The sequence below is a fragment of the Panicum virgatum genome, chromosome 9K (assembly GCF_016808335.1).
Source record: "Panicum virgatum strain AP13 chromosome 9K, P.virgatum_v5, whole genome shotgun sequence".
NCBI lineage: Eukaryota > Viridiplantae > Streptophyta > Magnoliopsida > Poales > Poaceae > Panicum > Panicum virgatum.
The window spans coordinates 52,997,248-53,019,084 of record NC_053144.1 but is presented as its reverse complement, the minus strand read 5'-3'; the positions used below and the strand labels follow the sequence as shown (position 1 = coordinate 53,019,084).

General features: G+C 48.8%; 2 protein-coding genes across 19 annotated transcripts; both read right to left on the bottom strand.

Annotated features, from left to right (window-relative positions):
- Positions 1–204: 204 nt before the first annotated feature.
- On the bottom strand, positions 205–2,621 carry LOC120652223 (CLIP-associated protein-like). Of its 18 annotated transcripts, XR_005666484.1 has the most exons (7): positions 2,056–2,621; positions 1,675–1,743; positions 1,258–1,280; positions 1,101–1,171; positions 707–868; positions 564–608; positions 205–474 (listed from the first exon to the last, which is right to left on the bottom strand). XR_005666484.1 is itself a non-coding variant. In XM_039929985.1 (6 exons), the coding sequence occupies exons 1-5, from the start codon at positions 2,339–2,341 to the stop codon at positions 999–1,001; spliced, it is 453 nt and encodes a 150-aa protein (XP_039785919.1). In that variant the 5' UTR covers positions 2,342–2,621; the 3' UTR covers positions 205–868; positions 958–998. The 18 variants fall into 18 exon arrangements, 4 of the variants coding, with proteins under 4 accessions (XP_039785919.1, XP_039785920.1, XP_039785918.1 ...); XR_005666491.1 differs by adding an exon at positions 958–1,002 and having other exon boundaries at positions 205–868; positions 1,101–1,166; positions 1,258–1,337; XR_005666489.1 differs by adding an exon at positions 958–1,002 and having other exon boundaries at positions 205–868; positions 1,258–1,324.
- A 227-nt stretch (positions 2,622–2,848) lies between these two features.
- LOC120652222 (probable polyamine transporter At3g13620) lies at positions 2,849–5,759 on the bottom strand. Its single transcript, XM_039929983.1, has 2 exons — positions 4,463–5,759; positions 2,849–3,698 (listed from the first exon to the last, which is right to left on the bottom strand). Exons 1-2 carry the CDS (start codon positions 5,358–5,360, stop codon positions 3,115–3,117), a joined length of 1,482 nt encoding a protein of 493 aa, XP_039785917.1. The 5' UTR covers positions 5,361–5,759; the 3' UTR covers positions 2,849–3,114.
- Between the last annotated feature and the right edge of the window lie 16,078 nt (positions 5,760–21,837).

The following is a 21,837-nucleotide window of genomic DNA, read 5'->3' as shown; positions in this document are numbered from 1 at the left end:
ATTTTTTTAGAAGGTAGTGGTTATATTAAAATATGATGCGTTATTGTGGACGTAGCATGACAAGCCATAGAAGAATGGTGATCGAATTGTATATATTGTGTTGCTATTGTAGTAGTAACGAAGTAGTGAATATTCATTCAAGTAAATAATCAACAGGCTGCTATGGAGAACAAAGATATAAAAAGATAGCACAGGCTGCTCTTGTGCTACACAGAGTTAAAATTATGTAAAAAAAACATGCAGAATTTAGTTTCATATAATAAGCTCCTTAAACCTGTTTAACTTGTTTCCACTAAAAAAGTGCTGCAAGCTTGCAAATAGATTCAGCATCACAATTCTAACTTCCAAATATGTGCCTACATTTTCCATTTAATCACACGCATACATATGCACTCCAACATAGATGAAAAAGGGGTGAATAGAAAAGGGAGAGACTTATCTGTGCCCACGGTGTAAGCTCACCCGGTCAAATCTCTGCAAGAAGCAAGTGCAATCAGCAAGAACCAGCGTGAATAGAGTTCAAGTGCAACACAAATGCAGCATATACTTTGCGATGTCATTACCAAACCAATTAGTTCAGAATAATAATGCTTAAGCCACACTGGTACCTGCAGAAGTGAAATGGATAAAGCACACCATCCTTTTATCATCAGTTTAGCTTCATAGATAGGCAAACAGAGAAAGAAGAAGGGGTATAGCATATTACCATCTTCCAGAAAGTCTTCATCTGTAACTTCCAAATATGTGCTTACATTTTCCATTTAATCACACACATACATATGCACTCCAACATAGATGAAAAAGGGGTGAATAGAAAAAGGGAGAGACTTATCTGTGCACACGGTCGTAAGCTCACCCGGTCAAATCCCTGCAAGAAGCAGGTGCAATCAGCAAGAACCAACATGAATAGAGTTCAAGTGCAACACAAATGCAGCATATACTTTGCAATGTCATTACCAAACCAATTAGTTCAGAATAATAATGCTTAAGCCACACTGTTACCTGCAGAAGTGAAATGGATAAAGCACACCATCCTTTTATCATCAGTTTAGCTTCATAGATAGCCAAACAGAGAAAGAAGAAAGGGTATAGCATATTACCATCTTCCAGAAAGTTCATCTGTAATCCAACTCCAGGCGCCACAAGACTCACCTAGCCAACCTTTACTGTACTACAGAAAGAAAAATCAAGGCTTAGTTCTTTGTAGAATGCCATCAGGAAGCCTGTAGAAGCACTACAGCTCTTTTAGAAACTTACTTTTCCTATAGAAGCACCATAACCTGAATAATCATAGGTGAAAATAAAATAGGGGAACTTTAGTCACCTGTAACACATAGCTGACACATAGAATCAGATAGATTTCTGAAGAATAGATTCATTTTCACATGTGAAAGTTTGCAATTCATCACTTTTTTTATTTCAGTTAAAATACCTCTGAATGCTAAATTCGTTTGAAATAGTAAATGAGCATATATTGTTCAAAACAAGAGCCAAGTACTTAGACTACAAGTGAGCCAAGTACTTAGACTACAAGTACATTGTAATTTCAGTATATGGCAGTTAGCAAAAGATGTTAATTAAGTACATCCACACATGCAACTTAGCTTTATGTACTCAGTATATGTCGTATATGCATATACAAGAAGAGCAAGGGGACTACTTATTAGTACTTACAGGTAGTAGGGAGGTGGCAGTGGTGAAGTGGTGGAACGGCTTGGCAGCTGTAGATGTTGCTTGAAACATCTGCAAAGTCGAGGAGATATTTTGGTTATAAAGAAATACTAATGCTACGGTTGGAGCTGCACTGTAAGCTAATTCGCAAGAAGAAAGGGCCGGTTGGTCAGACAAAATGTCGAACATCTCGCATATGCTAAATCAGCAATATAGGATTTGCTTGAAAACCTAGGCTTGTTTCAATGGAGAACGACATGGCCTACGGATTGACGTTGGGCAGTGGCTGCAGCATGGGGGCATCGGAAGCACCAGTATAATCTCTAACTAAGGAGCGAATAAAATTAAAGTGAACCAACGGAATCGGAAGCCACGATGGGTTACCTCCATGAGCAGCCTCCATGAGCACCACGAGGAACCTCCTAGCGGCCTCCCGCACAGCCGCATCCCCGTCCCCAAGCCGCGCGACGACCAGCGGTGCGAGCCCATCGGCGTGGCTCCGCATCGCGTCCCCTCCGCCTGCAGCGCAAAGCGCCTCCAGCACCCTCGTGCGCGGCCTCGGCGTCGCCGCCGCCGGGGCGCACGAGCTCCGCGCAGCACTTGGCGAGCGCAACCGCGCCGGGGCCGTCGTCAGCTCCCGCAGCCGCGCCACTGCGGCGGAGGAAGCCATCGCTGCCCGCCCGCCCGTGCGCCAAGCCGAGCGCCCGCACTGGCCTCGAAGCTCAAGGCGCTGCCGGCACGCCCATCGCCTGCCTCTCGGCCGCTTGTCGGATGGCCCGGCCGCCGGCGCCGCCAGCTGCTAGGGTTGGAGGCTTGAGTGGATCTGAGATGAGGAATTGGGGAGAATTTGGATCGGGACGGAGAGACAGACGGAAGACTCGGAGAGACCCCGCGGACGGCAGCCGGTCCGCGGGCCGCGCGGCGGCAGGGGCGGAGCGGCAGCGGCAGCGGTCGAGAGCGGCAGCGGCAGCGGTTGAGCTCGCGCACGGCGGCCGGAGCGCGGCTGCGGCCCTGCGGGAGGCGGCCGCAACGAGCCGGCCGCTGGGAGGAGGTGCTCAGGCGGCCGCGGGCCGTTCGTCGCCAAATCGACGGCAACGATTTTTTTTGCTGACGTGGCATGACGAGGTCGCACCTTTTGGTGCGCGAATCGTATTATAGAGATTTGCGCCCATTGATCTCATGAATTGCCTTTGGACTTTCTCCAGAGCAACGAGGAACGCTGGAGCAAGAAACAATCATTCCTTCGGCAATGCCTGCCAAACACTAAAAACGATCCTACAAATCCCTATGCATTTTGCACAAGAACGACGTCCAAAATACAAATATTACAAGTTGCAGCACGCCGGAGCTGCAGGCACCGAAAAGAAGAAACAAAAAATGTGCACGTAGTATGTGCGTGCGAATACAATCCCGACCGGCCCCTCCGATCCAGCGACGATATCGTCAGACATCGCCGTTCCTGCTGCCCTGGCGCTGGTACGCCGGCGCCGGCGCCCCCTCGTCGTTGCTGAACCTGAGGCAGCCCCGGGCCTTGCAGAGCCGCATGAGGTAGTACACCCCGACCCCGGCGGCCGTGAACGCGGCGCTGATGGCGTACACCTTCCACCCGGCGATGGCCATGACGAAGACGAGGAACGCCGATGGCACGAGGCAGAGCGCCACGGCGCCCGGCAGGCGCGCCGGCACGCGGTACGGCCGCGGCAGGTCGGGCCGCTTGACGCGGAGCCAGATGAAGGCGGCGAACTCGAGGAGCATGCCCAGGCTGTAGAGGAAGTTGGCGGCGGCCACGATGTTGTTGAAGCTGAAGAAGGACATGCCCAGGGTGATGGCGCTGGTGGCCACGATGCTGACCCAGGGCGTGTTGAAGACGGGGGCGCGCACGGCGAAGACGCGGGGGAGGAGGCCCAGGTCCGCCATGCCCAGCAGCTGGAACGCCGCGCTGCTCAGCGTCGCCGAGTAGAGGCCGATGGAGGACAGCACCGCGCCCACCTCGATCCAGTACTTGAGCCACTTGCCGGCGATCATGCCTGCGTGCATTATTTTGTTACATTGTTGCAGACAGTGAGTTTAATTTTGCAGCGTCAGTGACTGAATATGAAACTGTATATGGTATGATGCCCGTGTGGAACTGCTAAATTGTACTATATGTCACCATAAGTAACCATGGAACTTCAGACAGAGTAAGTTGTGGTATTCGTGCAGAAACTTTCACAAGCCTAAATTCAAACAGGCTACGATTCCTCGAACAGAACTCATAACAGAAACTTTGGCGATCCCCAGATTCTATGCAAGATTTTTAGCTTAATTTCAAACTCTGCCTAAATTCAGACAGACACTCCCAAACCCCAAATTCTCCAAAGATGCCTCCATGTCATATTTAGCCTGAAACTCTGACAGATGTTGTGGTCCCCATGCCTTGGTTCTGTTATACTATTGTGGTAGATTTTTTTTTCAGACAATGAGAAGTGCAAATGCAGAGAGTCGACCCCTCCCAGCTCAAGATATTCCTCCAAAAGAGCAATCAACACTTGCTATGCCTATAATAAGGGCACGATGGCAGATAGTATAATTTGACTCTTTCCTGCCAAAAAAGTAGAGCCTCCCATGCCCGCCAACGCCGACTGTCATGGCAACTTGACCAACGCATCAAGCTCCAGGTCAAGGATATTCTTGTGTCGCGTGGCCGGCAATTCAGGATGGTGGCGCATCGTTTGCAAGCCACAAGAAAGAACATGATTCGGCCGACGGTTGCAAGTGCTAGCAAGTAATTAGAAGGGCGATCGGAACGCACCTGCGGCGTCGGCGAAGAATCCGTTCCCCCAGTCCTCCGGCGCGACGTCGACGGCGCCCGTGGCGGCCATGAGCGGCAGCAGGTAGCCGAGCGAGGTCATGGAGACGGCGGCGACGAGCGCCTTGGGCAGCGTCTTCCCGGGGCGCTCCACCTCGCCGGCCATGGTGCTGACGCTGTCCCAGTAGTTGAGGTTCCAGAAGAGCGTGTTGAAGAAGAGCTTCCAGTCCTTGTCCTTGGCGACGCCGCGCCACCGCCTGGGGCGGATCTTGGGCAGCGCGACGGCGGACATGAGCAGGAACGGCGAGAGCGAGGCGACCCCGAGCCCGACGGCGGTCCACCCGACGACGGTGAGCCCCGTGTAGTTGAGGAAGGAGAGCGCGACGTTGAAGGCGACGATGGCGGCGACCCGCGGGCCGCCGTCCCCGACGGCGGGCACGACGCGGGCGAGGTAGTCGGCGCAGAGCGCGGGGAAGGCGGCGCCGTTGATGGCGCCCGAGACGTACTTCCAGGTGCCCATGAGGGAGCCCGGGAAGGGGCCGAAGGCGCGGTCGGCCCAGAGGACGAAGCCGCCGTTGCCCGGCATGGCGGTGGAGAGCTCGGCGGTGACGAGCGCCTCCGGGACGGCCCAGATGAAGGGGAAGACGAGGAAGCCCAGCAGCGCGTAGAGCGGGCCCGCCGACTGCACCGCCGGCTCGGCGCCGTAGGGCCCCCCCGCCACCTCGAAGAAGATGAGGAATATGAGCGGCACCAGCGAGAGCTTGTGCCCGCCGGCGCCGGCCCTGGCCCCTCCTCCTCCGCCGGCGCCGTCCGCCGCCGCCAGGGCGTCGGCCTCGGCGTTCTTGTCCTTGGCAGCTGCCGCCGCCGTCGCGTCCCCGTCGAGATGGGCCTCGCCCGCCATGACGCCGCCGCCGCCGATCGTGGGGCGAGGGAGACTCGGCCACTCGGGGAGGGGGAGCAGACGGGCAGGGCAGCAACTAACAGTGTGGACGGGGGATCAGGGGATGAATGGGTGGATCATGGATGGATACGTGGGAAGCGCGGAGTCGGGGCGGGCGTTGGTGGCCGCCTGACCGCGTGGGTTCAGAGAGCGCTCGCGCTCGCTCTGATGAGTTCAGTTCGGCCGCCTTCCTTGCTTGCTTGCTTGTTGTAGCATTGGCCAACTGCTACTGGGAAGGAAGGAAAGGCTTGGCGCCTGCGCGGTTGGTGCTGCTCTGCCTGTCTGCCATCCCAGGTTCAGTCACGTTGGGAGCGGGGGAGATGCGGGTTCCCCATTCGATTCCCATGGAATGGAAGTTGCCCAGGGCTCGGGAATCAGTTTTGTTCGGCTCCGTTCCGTCGCCCGGCACCAACCAACATGGTGTTCGTGCCATCTTATTTATTTATATTTTCTTTTATTTTTCAGTAAAAAATAACTATATAAAGATTTGACGGGCGGCGCGAGAGCGCACGAGCACGTGGTGTGGGATCGATCGAGCAGCGGTTCGGGTGGGTCGTCAGGTGCACACTAATTTAGGCTCTGTTTGGTTTTCTACGCTAGTGAGTACTAAGAAATTTTAACCGCTAATTACGGTATTAAATAAAGTCAGTTTACAAAACCAACTCCAAAACCCTAGGAATCTTGAAGAATCTAATGAGGCATTTGATCGCGTGATTAGAGAATGATTACTGTAGCATCACTATAGCCAATTATTGATTAATTACCATCATTAAATTCGTCGAGAAAAATTATACTCATCTCTAAAAAAAATTTGGAAATAGATTTCATTTAGCACTCCATGCATGCGAGATTCCTTTCTCGACTTATGTGCACTATGAACACTAGTGAGAACCAAGGCCTCAGGATCGTGGGGGGCGAGGTGAAGGAGGAATGATTTTGCGAAATCGAAAATAAAAGGATGCCCATGTTTGTCGTATCGTTTCGTATCTCCTGCGGTTGACTCTGCGGCGTGCAATCAGGATCGTCGCTTGACTGGTAACAGAATCTCTTATACCAGTCCCAGTGCAGAGTTTCATATTGTGATTTCCAAGGATGCCACATCATCTTAGGAGAATGAAACTGGTGAATGAAACTGGGACTCCCAATGCACAGTTTCATTTTACAGTTTCTTAAATCATCCATAACATTTACTGCTAGCATAATATGGTGATCTAGTGCTCCCGCAATTGTGTGGCCACATGTATTTGTGAAATGGATACACAAATGTGAAATATAGTCAACCGGCGAGCCACACCAAAGAACAGGAGACACACCAGGGAGCCACCGGCGCTGGCATCGCAGCCGGAGCCGTCGGCATCTTGCTGCTCCGTCAGCAATCGGCCCAAGCGCGGGGTCGGCAGCGCGAGTGCGGGAGCGGAGGGAGAGGCGAGCGGGAGCGCGGGCGTGGGAGCAGAGGGCGAGGAGGCGAGTGCGAGCACGGGCCCGGCGAGCGCGGGAGCGGGCAGGCGAGCGCGAGCGCGGGAGTGCGGAGGCGAGCGCGAGTGCGGAGGGAGCGGAGGCGAGCGTGAGCGCGGGGGCAGGAGCACGAGCGCGGGAGCGGAGGCGAGCACGAGCGCGGGAGCGGAGGGAGCAGGCACAGCGCCGCCCCAGCGGACGCAACGCCGCCCCAGCGGGAGTGCGGGAGCTGGGAGGGTGCGGGAGGCAAGGTGCAGTGGATTGCTGCAGCAGATCCGGCGATGAAACGCCGGAGCCCTCAGTGCGGGTTTTATCCCGTTTCACCAAACTAGGTAGCCGCGCCGAGAGAGTTTCGTGGCCAGGAAACGGAAAGGTTCTCTCTCCTATTAAAGAAGATGCCAAATCAGCCTATTTGCTTGCGTGTCCAACCATGAAATCACCCATGAAACTGCATTGGGACTGGACTTATTAAATAAAAAAATCTAGAAAAAAAAGAGAGGCAGATCACAGAGTATGTGGAACAGCTTGCCAACATACTCCTACAGTCCTACATTGCCTAGCTGCCGACTGGCTGTGTTTAGTTGCAAAAATCAAAATTCCAAAATAAAATTCCGGCACTTGTATGTAGACTTAAATCTAGACGAAATAAAAAATACATTGCGACTGCTGCCTGTAAATCGCGAGACGAATCTAATGAATCTAATTAGGCTGTAATTAGACGCTAAATTGCTACAGTAATGCTACAGTAAACAACCTCTAATGACATATTAATTAGGCTCATTGGATTCGTCTCGCGATTTACAGACGAGTTCTATAATTATTTTTGTGATTAGTCTATATTTAGTACTTCAAATATAAAAAGATGCCCTTTCAAAAACTTTACGGGAGGCAACTAAACACCCCCTGAGTATCTTGGCAGAGGAACATCTGGCTTCATTAGTTTTGTTTTATCGGCCAGATTGCTAGAAAACAAGAGAATCCAACAGCTTGTGCCACCGATGAAGCATGACAATCTGTGGGTTGCTCGCCTTTTTACTCGATTTGCCTGGATGTGTTCTCCCCACCGTTAGCTCCGTGCCTTCCAAATGTGTCAGTCCGTTCTTGAGACTCCTACGTCCTAAATTATTAGTCGTTTTAGTTTTTTACTATACTTTTAGATATACTTGTATATTATGTCTAGATGTACAGTCAAATTTATATATCTAGAAAATTAAAACGACCAATAATTTTGAATAGAATGAGTATTTGTCAATGTTGACGTTTTTGGACAGCTCCTAGTCATACTGAGTCATCTACAACAAACTTCAGTCAATTTCGATAAAATTTTATAGTGTGAACGCGATGTTTTATTTCTAGGGTCCGGCTCTTAACATGAGACCCACGTGTAATTCTAGCAACACTATTTTGTACAGAGTAGCTCTTAGTCATACTGAGTCATATACAACAAATTTCATTCAATTTCGGTAAAAATTTATAATGTGAACGCGATGTTTTATTTCTAGGACCCGGCTCTTACAGGACCGACATTTATATATAGTCCTACTGTTTTGCATAAAGAATTTATTTCAGCTCACCACAATCCACTCCAATCCATATTTACATAGAACACACCCCACTCAACTCCATTAGCTAATACAATCCATTTGAATTCACCCAAACACAATACATATCAAAACCCAATTCATTAAACTCATTTCAATCCAAACCATTAGCTGGGCTATTTGCAGATGGATTCGGTCCAATGCAGAGATCAAAGTACTCCAGAAGGAGCATGCAGGCCGTTAAACCAATGGGATTGCCTTGAGCTGTTGAACCATCGCTTTCCCAGAATCAGTTTCCGCGTGAGGCGATATAATATTTATTCTTTGGCAAGTTGCAAGGACCAATTGGCGCCGTTCTTCAACGTTGTTTATGTCTATGTTGCTTTCCTTGTTAGTACTATATAGTACTCTCCTTTTGAGATGCAATTGTTTCTGTTTTTTTTTAATAATTGAGCGAACTCGGTTGTACTGCCGTTCGATTCTATTCTGGGAGTAGTCTGCGTAGCCATGTATGGTAGCCTTTTCAATACTCCCCACATGATTTGAAGCCAACCTCTTTGTGTTTTATTGTTCAAAGCGACCTTTTTTCCGTTAAAAATGGAAAGCAAGTGAGAAAGCGAGGCACCTTGGTGTGTGATTTCAAGCAAAGCGAAGATGCAAAACGTGGCTCGAAAAGGATTTGTTTTTTTCTTTGCGAGTAGGTTTGGAAAATATTGGGTGGCTCACCTTTTCACTTTTCATCAGTCGCTGAAACTGATAAGATAATCTGGTCTAACCGTGTCAGCACGGTTTACTCATGCACCAAGCCTGAGCAATTGAGCATAAACAAAGCAGCAGCACGAAGTGCAACTGTACAACTACAAGCACCAGTATCGGGATTCGGAAGGTTATATGTTACTTTACTCCCTGAGGGCTGTTTAGATCATCTCATTCATTTTGGAGGAATTGAAATCTACTTAATAAACTAAGTTATTTGGCTTAGAATTTAACATTCCACCACTTTTCAAAGTTTATATATAAATTTATCCTAAATTCATAGGGTGAGAGATGGAAATTGATTCTATATACCACTCTATGTTTCTATTCTGTAACCTATACCAAACTTTTTGGCTCACTCCTCTACAGCACGGGCTCACTCCCCTATATTATAGTAGAAATATAGCACAAAAATATCTTCCTCGTATGGCCAATAATAGTATACAAATATATTCCGTATATAATCATATTAGCTTAATATATTTATGTCTAAATTATGATTATTAGAATGGAATTCAGTTCCAAGGTTCCAAACGGGGCATAACAGGAAATTCAGGATCCAGGTTTTTTTTCGCGAACGTGCATGAGCATGTTTTTCATTAAGAGGAAGAAGAATGTGTTACAAGAGGGCTCGACTGCAGAAAGGAGCCGGCCTGACACAAATACAAAAGATTATTTCACCGTAATTGTTGAGCGACCTGTGTGCCTGCCTAGAGCGGCTACTGCTAACTCCAATTGTTTGTACCTGGCCTGGTACCAAGACATAATCTCCTCTACGACCCTAGACAATACATCATCGATTGTTTGGACTCAGTGATCGAAGGTCCTATTATTCCTCTCTTTCCAAAGGAGCCAGCATACTAGAACCACAAGGGAATCAAAGCACTTGCGATCATCTTTGGGAATACGTTTCCTTGCACCATACCACCATTCAGCAAGAGCGTATGTTTGGGCAGAGGGGGAAACTGCCTCCCAATGCATCCTGCGCAAAGACTTGAACCAAACCTCCCTTGAGAAAGGGCAGACGAGCAACAGGTGCTCGATAGTTTCCGGTGCTTGGTTACATAGGGCACACGTATCATCATCCTGCAAGCCATGTCGTTTGCGCCGGTCCGCCGTCCAACATCGATCATGCAGTACCAACCAAATAAAAAACTTGCATTTGGGCGGCACTCGCACCTTCTGAAGAATTTTGGCCCCTTCAATCGGATGTTGTCCAATGAAAAAGGACCTATAGGCTGAAGAAGTTGAGAAGACCTTGCCTGAGGTCCACAACCAACAAATCCGATCGTTTTGGTTGTCCTGAAGTTGTATCCCTCTCGTCAAATCCCAAATGCGCAGATATTCCAGGATTACTTACACTATCAGGGCCTCCGAAATATCCTTGACCCAATTGTCCCCCTGTAAGGCTTGGGCGACCGTTCTCTACTTCTTAATACGCGATCCAACAGCATTACATAGGCAGGGTGCAAGTTCAGAAATGGACCTACCCTGCAGCCAGCGATCTGTCCAGAATAAGGCCTTACAGCCATCCCCCAACTCAACGTATATCGATGCCATGAACATTGCCTCCACAATCGTTTCTGATTCATCTGGGAGTAGATGCCAAGAAAGTGCATCATCAGCTCGACGCTGCATAGCCATCTCATGCGTAACTGCGTAAGGCATATCCAAAGCGTTGCAAGTCAACTATCCCCAGGCCTCCTAATTCAGGTGGGCGACAAACTCTTGAACATGCCAGAAGACAATGCCCCCCCTTTTGCCGACTGATTTCCACTCCAAAGAAATCCCCTTCTGTAGCTGTCAATACATTTGATCAACCATGGCGAAAGGTTGACTGCAAGAGCCGTGTGAGTTGGTATAGCAGACAAAGTAGTCCTGACCAGGACAGTTCTCCCCGCCTTATTCAACAGCCCTGCTTTCCAGGTGGGTAGGCGATTGGCGATTTTGTCGACCAACGGCTGGAGATCCCCTTTGCTCAACTTACGTAAGCCCAGTGGAATGCCCAGGTATTTGATAGGAAACGGATCAATCTTCCCTGGGAAATGATTGAGTAATTGCGCCGTTGCATCCAAGTTGCACTGGATTGGTGAGATATGGCATTTGGCCAAGTTAGTTTTGAGGCCCGATGCGCCCGCAAAAATTCCAAGAATTGCTCTTATGGCTGTCAAGTCCTGCTGCTCCGGCGAGGAAAAAAATCACCACATCATCGGCATACATGAATGCTCTTTCCTTGACCTTGGGGTGTAGAGTAATGAGAAGGCCTTTATCATCGGCAAGTTTGAGGAGAGCATTGAGCACTTCCATAACTAGCACAAAAAGTAACGGTGATAGAGGATCCCCCTGACGGTGTCCCCTTGCATGGCAAATTCTCCTACCTGGGGTTCCATTCAGAATCACCTTCGTGCTTGCCGTGGACAAGATGATGGAAATCCAGTTCACCCAGCACTTGGAAAAGCCAAGATGCTGCAGAAGATCGAGTAGGAATTGCCAGTTTACTGTGTCAAAGGCCTTTGCAATATCAATCTTCAGGAGGGAACATGGCACTTTGCTTCGATGTAGTAACTTGGCTGTGATCTGTATAGCCTTGTAGTTTTCATGAATAAGCCGTGTGCGAATGAAGGCACTTTGATTAGGTCTGACTAAGTTGTTCATGTGGACAGCAAGCCGTCGTGCCAGCACCTTGGTGAACAACTTGGCAAAACTATGTATCAAACTAATTGGCCTATAGTCGCCAATAGTTTCAGCATCATGTTTCTTACGGAGCAGGACCATGAAGGATTGATTGACCAAGTAAAAGCTCCGACTGTCCAGCGACCACAAAGCATGGAAGGCACGTAAGATATCAGGTTTGATGATTGGCCAAGCTGCCCTGTAAAACATTCCAGTGAAACCGTCTGGGGCCGGTGCCTTGTCAGTGGGCATGTCCAATACGGCTTGCCAAATTTCCTCCTCTAAAAAACATTCATCCAGAAGGACTTCCTGTACTGATGGTAAGCGAAGTTCATGCAAGGCAATCAGATTTTGTTGGTTGCCCCTTGAGCCCAAGATTGAGTCAAAATGTTCATATACCGCCTCCGCCATTTCGTTGTTATCGAACAAGGTGACCTCATTTGCCCTTATCTTAGTGATAAAATTCTTACGGCTTCTATGACAGGCCTGAAGGTGGAAAAATTTAGTATTGGCATCGCCTTCAGCCAAGTAAGTGATGCGTGAACGCTGTCGAGTCAGAGTCCGCTGCAAGGATGCCAAGCCCAATGAACAGAGTTTCGCCTTCCGTCGGAGTGCAAGCTCATGCGGCGCAAGTGTTCGGAAGTCCTGTGCCCAATCTAGCCTGTAGACTAACTCTTTGGCAATCACTAGCTGTAAGCGCACCGACCCAACATGCTTTGAACTCCAACTCTTCAGTGCTTTTGCTGTATTCCTCAATTTGAAATCCAGACAGCGAAAAGCATCCACCTCACCATGCGACCAAGGAAATGGAGCATTCCAAGCTTCCTCGACCACCTGAAGGAAGCCCTCGCATTTAGGCAAAAAATTCTCAAAATGAAATCGTTTGCAATGAGGGAGAGAAGAATCAATTTTCAGTAGTAGTGGCGCGTGATCACTACATTCAGTTCCAAGGGCCGAAAGGTTATGATCAGGGAAGTCAGCGACCCAATCCTCTGAGGCGAATACACGATCAAGCCTTTCAAGCGTTGGCCTATCCCGCTCATTCGACCATGTGTATAGGCGGCCTCGTAAATGAATCTCCTGAAGTTCAGTATCATCCAGGAAGCTCCTGAACCGACTCATCATCCGCCTGTTGAGACGGTGATTATTTTTGTCTGCAGCTTGGTAAATGAGATTGAAGTCGCCCCAGGCTAACCAAGTGCCTAAACAGGAAGCACGAACCTCTCTTAACTCATCCAAGAAGAGTATCTTCTCCTGGTACCCCTGCGGACCATACACGCTAGTCCACCACCATGTTTCATTGTTCCGAATTAATGTTACTTTAGCTGTTAAACTATATGACCGTACAATAGGGTTTGACAGCGACCAAACATCAGTTCTCCAAGCCAGTAGAATGCCACCACACGTATTTACTGCAGACTGAAAGAAGTAATCGAAACCAGCCCCACAGATTTCTAGTACCAGACTGTCAGAGCAATCGTTCAGCTTAGTTTCCTGCAATGACAACAAAGAAATATTTTCTTGCGCGACCAGCTCCCGTACAACATTACGCCGAGACCTCGAATTGAGACCTCGCACATTCCATACCAAACAGTTTTCGCTTGACATAGATAACAGTTTGGCGACCAAATCGACCATAGAATTCAGGACACCAATACAAGTGCCTCCTGCTCTGTAAATACAGAGCCTAACCCAGAAGGAAGAAGCGCATCAAGAGCATCACAGTGTGATGTGGTTAGGGTGGAGGAGAACGTATCCGTAAATCGCTGGTACGATGTGGCATCCGGCGGACACGTATCGGAAGTGAGGCCAAGCTTCTTCATCAACACATTCTGAGCTTGCACTGCCGGCTTCGTGGCACGATGTCGAGATTTCTTTGCCAACCTCGCGCTGCGCCTGATGGTAAAGACTTGCTCCTGCTGCTTTGATCGCCTCCTTGGTGGCGAGGCATGCAGCACGGGCTCCGGGGCCTCCTTACACACATTATTAGCAAAATTAACGACCGCTTCAGCCACAGGCGTGCTACATTCTGAAAAAATGTGCAAGGGAAGAGCCGCCCGCGTCCCCCTAGCGACCGTGACATTCCGTAAAGCAGAATCACCACACACACACTGTCGTCTCCCTGGACCTCGAAACGTACTGCTTCCAGGGAAATGCAATCCTGCGCAGGTCTGGAATCAGGCGACGGTGGAGCAGACATCGGCCGCTCCGCAGCAAGTGGTGAAATCATGGTGTTCTCGTCGCGTGTGACTGGTGACGACGGGCGTGAAAGCAGATCCATTTCCACCCGCATGGGATCCTCACGGAGCACCGTCCCAGAATGACAATGCAGCTCAAATTCCAGCAGCATGGGGTCCTCATGAAGCAGAGGCCCAGATGGATCTCGCGAAGAAAGTAGTGTGATGACAGCAACAGATTCATGAGCCCGTGTGGGAGGCCTGCTCTCCACCAAATCCAAGAGCATGGGATCAAAGGCCCGAACGAGAGTGGAAATAGAGCGACCAAGATCACCACCAAGAATAGATGCCGCATCCTGGTCCAGACAGTTGGCCGCAGGCGTCCGCCCATCGGAAGATTGCGGCCTCAGCGATGGGAGAGAGCCGAAGCGTAGAGGGAACCGAGCGACAGTGGAAACAGAGCGACCAAGATCAACCCTCAGGGATGACCGATGAACGACCGGCCGCGGTGTACGGATGGAGGGGGGGCGGAGTATGGCCTGCCTGTTGATATCGACGTGGCAGACATAGTCGAAGCAGAGGCCGCCGAGTGCGCCGCGCTCCCGGTGCAGAGGACGGTGGCGGCATCCGGGCTGGCGCCCACCCAGCGCACCGGCCGACCACAAGCGCGCGGAGGAGGGGCGACCCTGCGGCGGCGCTTGCAGTTCTTGGAGGAGTGTCCAAAATGCTCGCAGCGGAAGCAACGGGTCAGAAAGGGGCACCGGGCTGCCACATGGTCGAAGGCTAGGCAGTTGAAGCAACGGCCGACCAGATCCACTGGGACAGGACACCGAGCCGGTGCAGGGCGACGCGACAGCCGCTTGGCTCGGAGGCGACGCTTGCTAACGACCAAGCGGATGCCGTCAGCGTCGACCAGTGGGACGACCTGGGCGCGAGAACGGGCACCATCACCCTCCGCCGAGCGCACAGCGACCGAAGCAGAGGGAGCCCGCGGAGCCCGGGATGCACGCGGCCCGGGTAGCGGCACACGCCGCGCATCAGCCATAAATCCCCTAATGTTACGGCGAGCGGGAGGGGGGCATGGCCTTCGACCACCACCTCCTTGCCCTTCGAGGATGGGCGCGGGGTGGACCACAGAAGCTGTTCTTCATCTTCCTCAGATTCAGACGAGACGCTGATGCTCAGTCCTCCAGGGGAGCCGTCAATGGGGCAAGTGTTGGTGATATGCCCAAGAGCCCATCATCACAATACGGTTTAAAGGCCCAAAAGGATATTGATCCAAGAGGGATTAGGGTTACTAATGGGCCTATGAGATAGAAGCCCATTAGTACGCCCTATATATACGAGGGAGGGGCTAGGGGGGCAAAACCCTGAGAGCTGCGCCACCTCCCTAGCCGCCGCCCCTCCCTCTCTCTCTCGGCCGCCGCCCTTGCCGTGCGTGCGGTGCTAGCACACCGACGCCCGGCGTTTCATCCCCGTACGTGTGGACTCCATGGAGGCGCTGCTGTGACTGCTGCGCTGATCGGCTGCTGGGACCAAGTACGAGGAGCTCGGTTCGTGGGACGTGATCGACTACTTCCTCTACATCGACGCGCGACTTCTTCCGCTGCGCTGCGCGTCTAGTGGTAACGATCTATGATCTTCTACTCGCAAGCGTCTTGGGTATATGCGGTAGTGGTGCTAGCGTAGCCTACCCGTTTACCTACAGGATCGGTGTATGAGTATATCTAAGGTTCGGCTGATATGATCTTTATGTGTATTTGTGAGTCACTATGCCCTGCTAGGTGCCGCTATTGACTTGTGATTCGGAAATGATTTCCGATCACGACCACCTACACATGAACCTAACGGGTCACACACTTAAGGGGTTTGGAATGTTGGAAAGCTTGCATGTATGATTGTCTCTAGTGCAAGTGGGAGATTGTTGGTGATATGCCCAAGAGCCCATCATCACAATACGGTTTAAAGGCCCAAAAGGATATTGATCCAAGAGGGATTAGGGGTACTAATGGGCCTATGAGATAGAAGCTCATTAGTACGCCCTATATATACGAGGGAGGGGCTAGGGGGGCAAAACCCTGAGAGCTGCGCCACCTCCCTAGCCGCCGCCCCTCCCTCTCTCTCTCTCGGCCGCCGCCCTTGCCGTGCGTGCGGTGCTAGCACACCGACGCCCGGCGTTTCATCCCCGTACGTGTGGACTCCGTGGAGGCGCTGCTGCGACTGCTGCGCTGATCGGCTGCTGGGATCAAGTACGAGGAGCTCGGTTCGTGGGACGTGATCGACTACTTCCTCTACATCGACGCGCGACTTCTTCCGCTGCGCTGCGCGTCTATGTAGAGGAAGTAGTCGATCACGTCCCACGAACCGAGCTCCTCGTACTTGATCCCAGCAGCCGATCAGCGCAGCAGTCGCAGCAGCGCCTCCACGGAGTCCACACGTACGGGGATGAAACACCGGGCGTCGGTGTGCTAGCATCGCACGCACGGCAAGGGTGGCGGCCAAGAGAGAGTGGGAGGGGCGGCGGCTAGGGAGGTGGCGCAGCTCTCAGGATTTTGCCCCCCTAGCCCCTACAGTGGTACCAGAGCCATCTTGCGTAGTTTTTGGTCTGGATCTTTTGCATATAGGTGATATGTTGTTGTAGTAGATTGGATCTATTACTTTTGCATGGTTTGATTAGATCAATTGGTCATAAGGGGTTAAAACTGGAGCGAGTTGATTGCGCGGCATGTGACAAAAGATTAGTTTGTGTTCTTTCTCTGTTATGCATACAAGATGTCCCTACCGGCTGGAATCACCATCGGGACTAACTGTGTGCATAGTCAGCAGATTGAACCAACAGATCGAGGTCATGTGTAGATGCAGTCTTCTCAAGTGCAAAGTTTGCACGGTCAAGGTGATTGACCTAGTGAAAATTGAGGCATTATGAATGGCTCGGATTTGAGGTGATGCGATCACTCTGATGAGATTTTCATAGGGATTCCATAGATGCGATCTGTGTAATTCCGTGAGGTTTTCCGTGAGGCTGGAATCACCAGCGGGACCGCCGTTGCTTTCTCGCTATAGCGGCTTCCCAAGCGCTACTTTGGTAGAACACGTCGTACGCCTAACTTATTTTTGCAAGGTGTGATGTGAATGGTATGGCCTCAATGTCATGTGATGACATATGTGATGATTTGTGCGGCCTGCGTGTCGCAAGTTAACACAACCGGGTTGAGGTTGCACCATTATTGTATAACGACCTGCGTGTCGACTTGTGATGTTTGAATACTCATGTAATTATTTCACTAGCTATTAGATGTAGTAGCTTAGTATCTTTTCATGGAGGCTTCAATCATGATGGCGATGATGATCACCACAAGACAGAACGGATGGCAATGGAGGTCACCTTGGAGCCATGGCGATGGAGCCCATTATGATGCAAGAGGCCATACTATTCACAATATAATATGATTATATGCATGTGATGTTTATTTTCATGTCATACTATTCTTTCATGCTTTTACATATGGTGGATGCTTTAATCATGATAGAATAGCTTCCCTCAGAAAAGGTTGAGTTTTTGATGCCTTTTACCAATAGCTGCACCTATAAATTTTGATCGTTGTGTGGTAGGTTTACCAAAGTAGAGTACCCTCAGCTATCACTTTTGTATAGAGTGGATGTCGGACATTCACAAGCATAGTATTGGTTTACTCAGCAAAGCTATCAAAACAGTTTTGGGCTTTAAGGCATAGGGTTGGGGCCGGGACATTGGATGCCACCCAACAAACAAGAGTCGCATAGAGATGTGATTAGTAATTTGTTACTTACCTGTATCACTACTTTTCTAGCCGTGATGCTAAAGCTCACTAGAATTTTAGTGATTATGGATCTTGAACCACTATATGTCATTAGAGGGAAGATGACTTTGATATAGTAGGTTGTCTTTTGTTAAATCAGTTAATGAAAGTCTTTACATAAACTTAGTGCTGAAATCTTGCTTTACTTTAATGTTGTAGATTATGTCTGCCAGTAACAATTCCGTTTTTAATTTGCATTCTGTTCTTGAGAAAGAAAAGTTGAATGGAACAAACTTTATTGATTGGTACCGCAACCTGAGAATTGTTCTCAGGCAAGAGAAAAAGGAGTATGTTCTTGAGCAGCCATATCCTGATGATCTCCCTGACAATACAACTGCTGCTGATCGCAGAGCTTATGAGAAGCACTGCAATGACTCACTTGATGTCAGCTGTCTGATGCTCGCCACCATGTCCCCTGATCTGCAGAAGCAGTATGAGCATGCGGATGCTCATACCATGATCGAGGGGCTGCGTGGGATGTTTTAGAACCAAGCCAGGACTGAGAGGTTCAATATCTCAAAGTCCTTGTTTGCGTGCAAGCTGGCAGAAGGTAGCCCGGTCAGTCCTCATGTGATCAAAATGATTGGTTACATTGAGACTTTGGACAGACTTGGTTCTGAACTTCACCAAGACTTGGCTACTGATGTTATTCTCCAGTCGCTCCCGGCGAGCTATGAGCCTTTTATCATGAACTTTCAGATGAATGGCTTGGATGAAACATTGAGTGAGTTGCATGGGATGCTAAAGACAGCAGAGGAGAGCATTAAGAAGAATCCCAATCATGTGATGATGATTCAGAAGGGGAACAAAAAGAGGAAGCGTTGGACGCCTCCTAATCCCAAAGGTAAAGGCAAGGAAAAGAGTTCCGGTGGTGAGTCCTCGGGCTCTAAGCTAAAGCCAGCACCTAAGGCCAAATCTGGCCCTACTTCTGAGGATGAATGCTTCCACTGTCATGAAAAGGGACATTGGTCTAGAAACTGCAAGAAGTACTTGGAAGAAAAGAAGAAGAAGAAGGGAAGTGAGACTTCCACTTCAGGTATAAATGTTATAGAAATAAATATTGCATTATCTTCTAGTGAATCATGGGTATTTGATACTGGATCGATGATTCACACTTGCAAATCGTTGCAGGGTCTAAGTGAGACTAGAAGATTTGCAAGAGGCGAGTTGGACGTTCGTGTCGGCAATGGCGCAAAGGTTGCGGTGTTGGCGGTCGGCACCTACCACTTGTCTCTACCCTCCGGATTAGTTTTGGAATTAAATAATTGTTATTGCATTCCTGCTTTGAGCAAGAACATTATTTCTTCTTCATGTTTGGAAGAAGTTGGTGATTTTAAGATTGTAATAGAGAACAAACGTTGTTCTATTTTTTGCAATGGTATTTTTTATGCTCATTGTCCATTGGTGAATGGATTATATGTTCTTGATCTTGAGGATAAATCTGTCTGTAATATTAATACTAAGAGGCTTAGACCAAATGATTTAAATCCCACTTTTATTTGGCATTGTCGCTTAGGTCATATAAATGAGAAGCGCATTGAACAACTCCATAAAGATGGATTGTTAAGTTCATTTGATTTTGAATCATTTGACACATGTGAGTCTTGTTTGCTTGGAAAGATTACCAAAGCGCCTTTCACTGGTCAGAGTGAGAGGGCGAGTGACTTGTTGGAACTTGTACATACCGATGTATGTGGACCAATGAGCTCAATAGCCAGAGGTGGTTTTCAGTACTTTATTACTTTCACTGATGACTTTAGTAGATATGGCTATATCTACTTAATGAGGCACAAGTCTGAATCGTTTGAAAAGTTCAAAGAATTTCAGAATGAAGTACAAAATCAATTAGGCAAGACAATTAAATTTCTGCGATCTGATCGTGGAGGAGAATATTTGAGCCTTGAATTTGGTGATCATTTGAAGCAATGTGGAATTATTCCGCAGCTAACTCCGCCCGAAACGCCTCAATGGAATGGGGTATCCGAACGGAGGAACCGAACCTTGTTGGACATGGTTAGGTCCATGATGAGCCAAGCCGATCTTCCATTGTCATTTTGGGGTTATGCTCTTGAAACTGCTGCGTTCACACTGAATAGGGTTCCAAGTAAGTCTGTTGAGAAGACACCATATGAGATATGGACTGGGAAGCATCCCGGATTATCTTTTCTCAAAGTTTGGGGATGTGAGGCTTATGTCAAACGTTTGATGTCAGATAAGCTCACTCCAAAGTCAGACAAATGCTTCTTTGTGGGGTATCCTAGGGAAACCAAAGGATATTATTTTTACAATAAGGCGGAAGGCAAAGTGTTTGTCGCTCGTAATGGTGTTTTCTTAGAAAAGGAGTTTCTCTCAAAAGGATTTAGTGGGAGCAAGGTGCAACTTGAAGAAATTCAGGAAACACCCGAAACTGTTTCAGCAACCACTGAACATCCACGGGATGTGCAAGATGTTGCACAACCCGTAGTTGAGGCACCAGCCCCACGAAGGTCTATAAGGGTACGTCGCGCTACTGACAAGCTCAACCTCCTTATTACGGAGGAGCGCCACGTATTATTGATGGAAAATGATGAGCCCTTGACCTACAAAGAAGCAATGATGGGACCCGACTCCAACAAATGGCTTGAAGCCATGGAATCCGAGTTAAAATCCATGCATGATAATCAAGTTTGGAACTTGGTCGATCAAATTGACAGTGTGAGACCTGTCGACTGTAAGTGGATTTTTAAGAAAAAATTAGACATGGATGGAAATGTTCACATCTATAAGGCACGATCGGTGGCGAAAGGTTTCCGACAAATTCAAGGTGTTGACTATGAGGAAGCCTTTTCGCCCGTCGCAATGCTAAAGTCTGTTCGGATTCTCCTAGCAATTGCCGCATATTATGACTATGAGATATGGCAAATGGATGTCAAAACCGCTTTCCTTAATGGACATCTAAGTGAGGATGTGTATATGACACAGCCTGAAGGTTTTGTCGATCCTAAAAATACTGGGAAAATATGTAAGCTTCAGAGGTCCATCTATGGATTGAAGCAAGCATCTCGGAGTTGGAATATTCATTTTGATGAAGTAGTTAAAGGGTTTGGCTTCATCAAGAATGAAGATGAGCCTTGTGTTTACAAAAAGGCTAGTGGGAGCGCACTTGTGTTTTTGGTCCTATATGTGGATGACATATTACTGATCGGAAATGATATTCCAATGCTTGCAGCCGTTAAAACCTCATTGAAAAAGAGTTTTTCGATGAAGGATTTAGGAGAGGCGGCTTATATTCTGGGTATTAGGATCTATAGAGATAGATCAAAAAGGCTAATTGGATTAAGCCAAGACACGTACATTGACAAGATATTGAATCGGTTCAATATGCAAGATTCCAAGAAAGGTTTGTTGCCAATGTCACATGGCATTACTCTAAGCAAGAGTCAGTGTGCTACGACACCTGATGAGCAAAAGAGGATGAGTACGATTCCTTATGCTTCAGCCATAGGGTCGATCATGTATGCTATGCTTTGCACGCGCCCAGATGTTTTCTTTGCTCTAAGTGTTACGAGCAGGTATCAGTCAGATTTCGGTGAAGCTCACTGGACAATTGTAAAGAGTATCCTTAAGTACTTGAGAAGAACTAAGGATATGTTCCTAATATTTGGAGGCGAAGATGAGCTCCTTGTAAAGGGTTACACCGATGCTAGTTTTCAAACAGACAAAGATGACTCCAAATCGCAATCCGATTTTGTTTTCTGCCTCAATGGTGGGGCAGTGAGCTGGAAGAGTTCCAAGCAAGATACGGTGGCTGATTCGACGACAGAGGCCGAGTATATTGCAGCTTCCGAAGCTGCAAAAGAAGCTGTTTGGATCAGAAAGTTTGTTTCTGACTTGGGTGTTGTTTCTAGTGCGTCCAGTCCAGTGGACCTCTATTGTGATAATAGTGGTGCCGTTGCACTAGCAAAGGAGCCTAGAACAACTAAGAAGTCCAGACATATACTGCGGAAGTATCACCTCA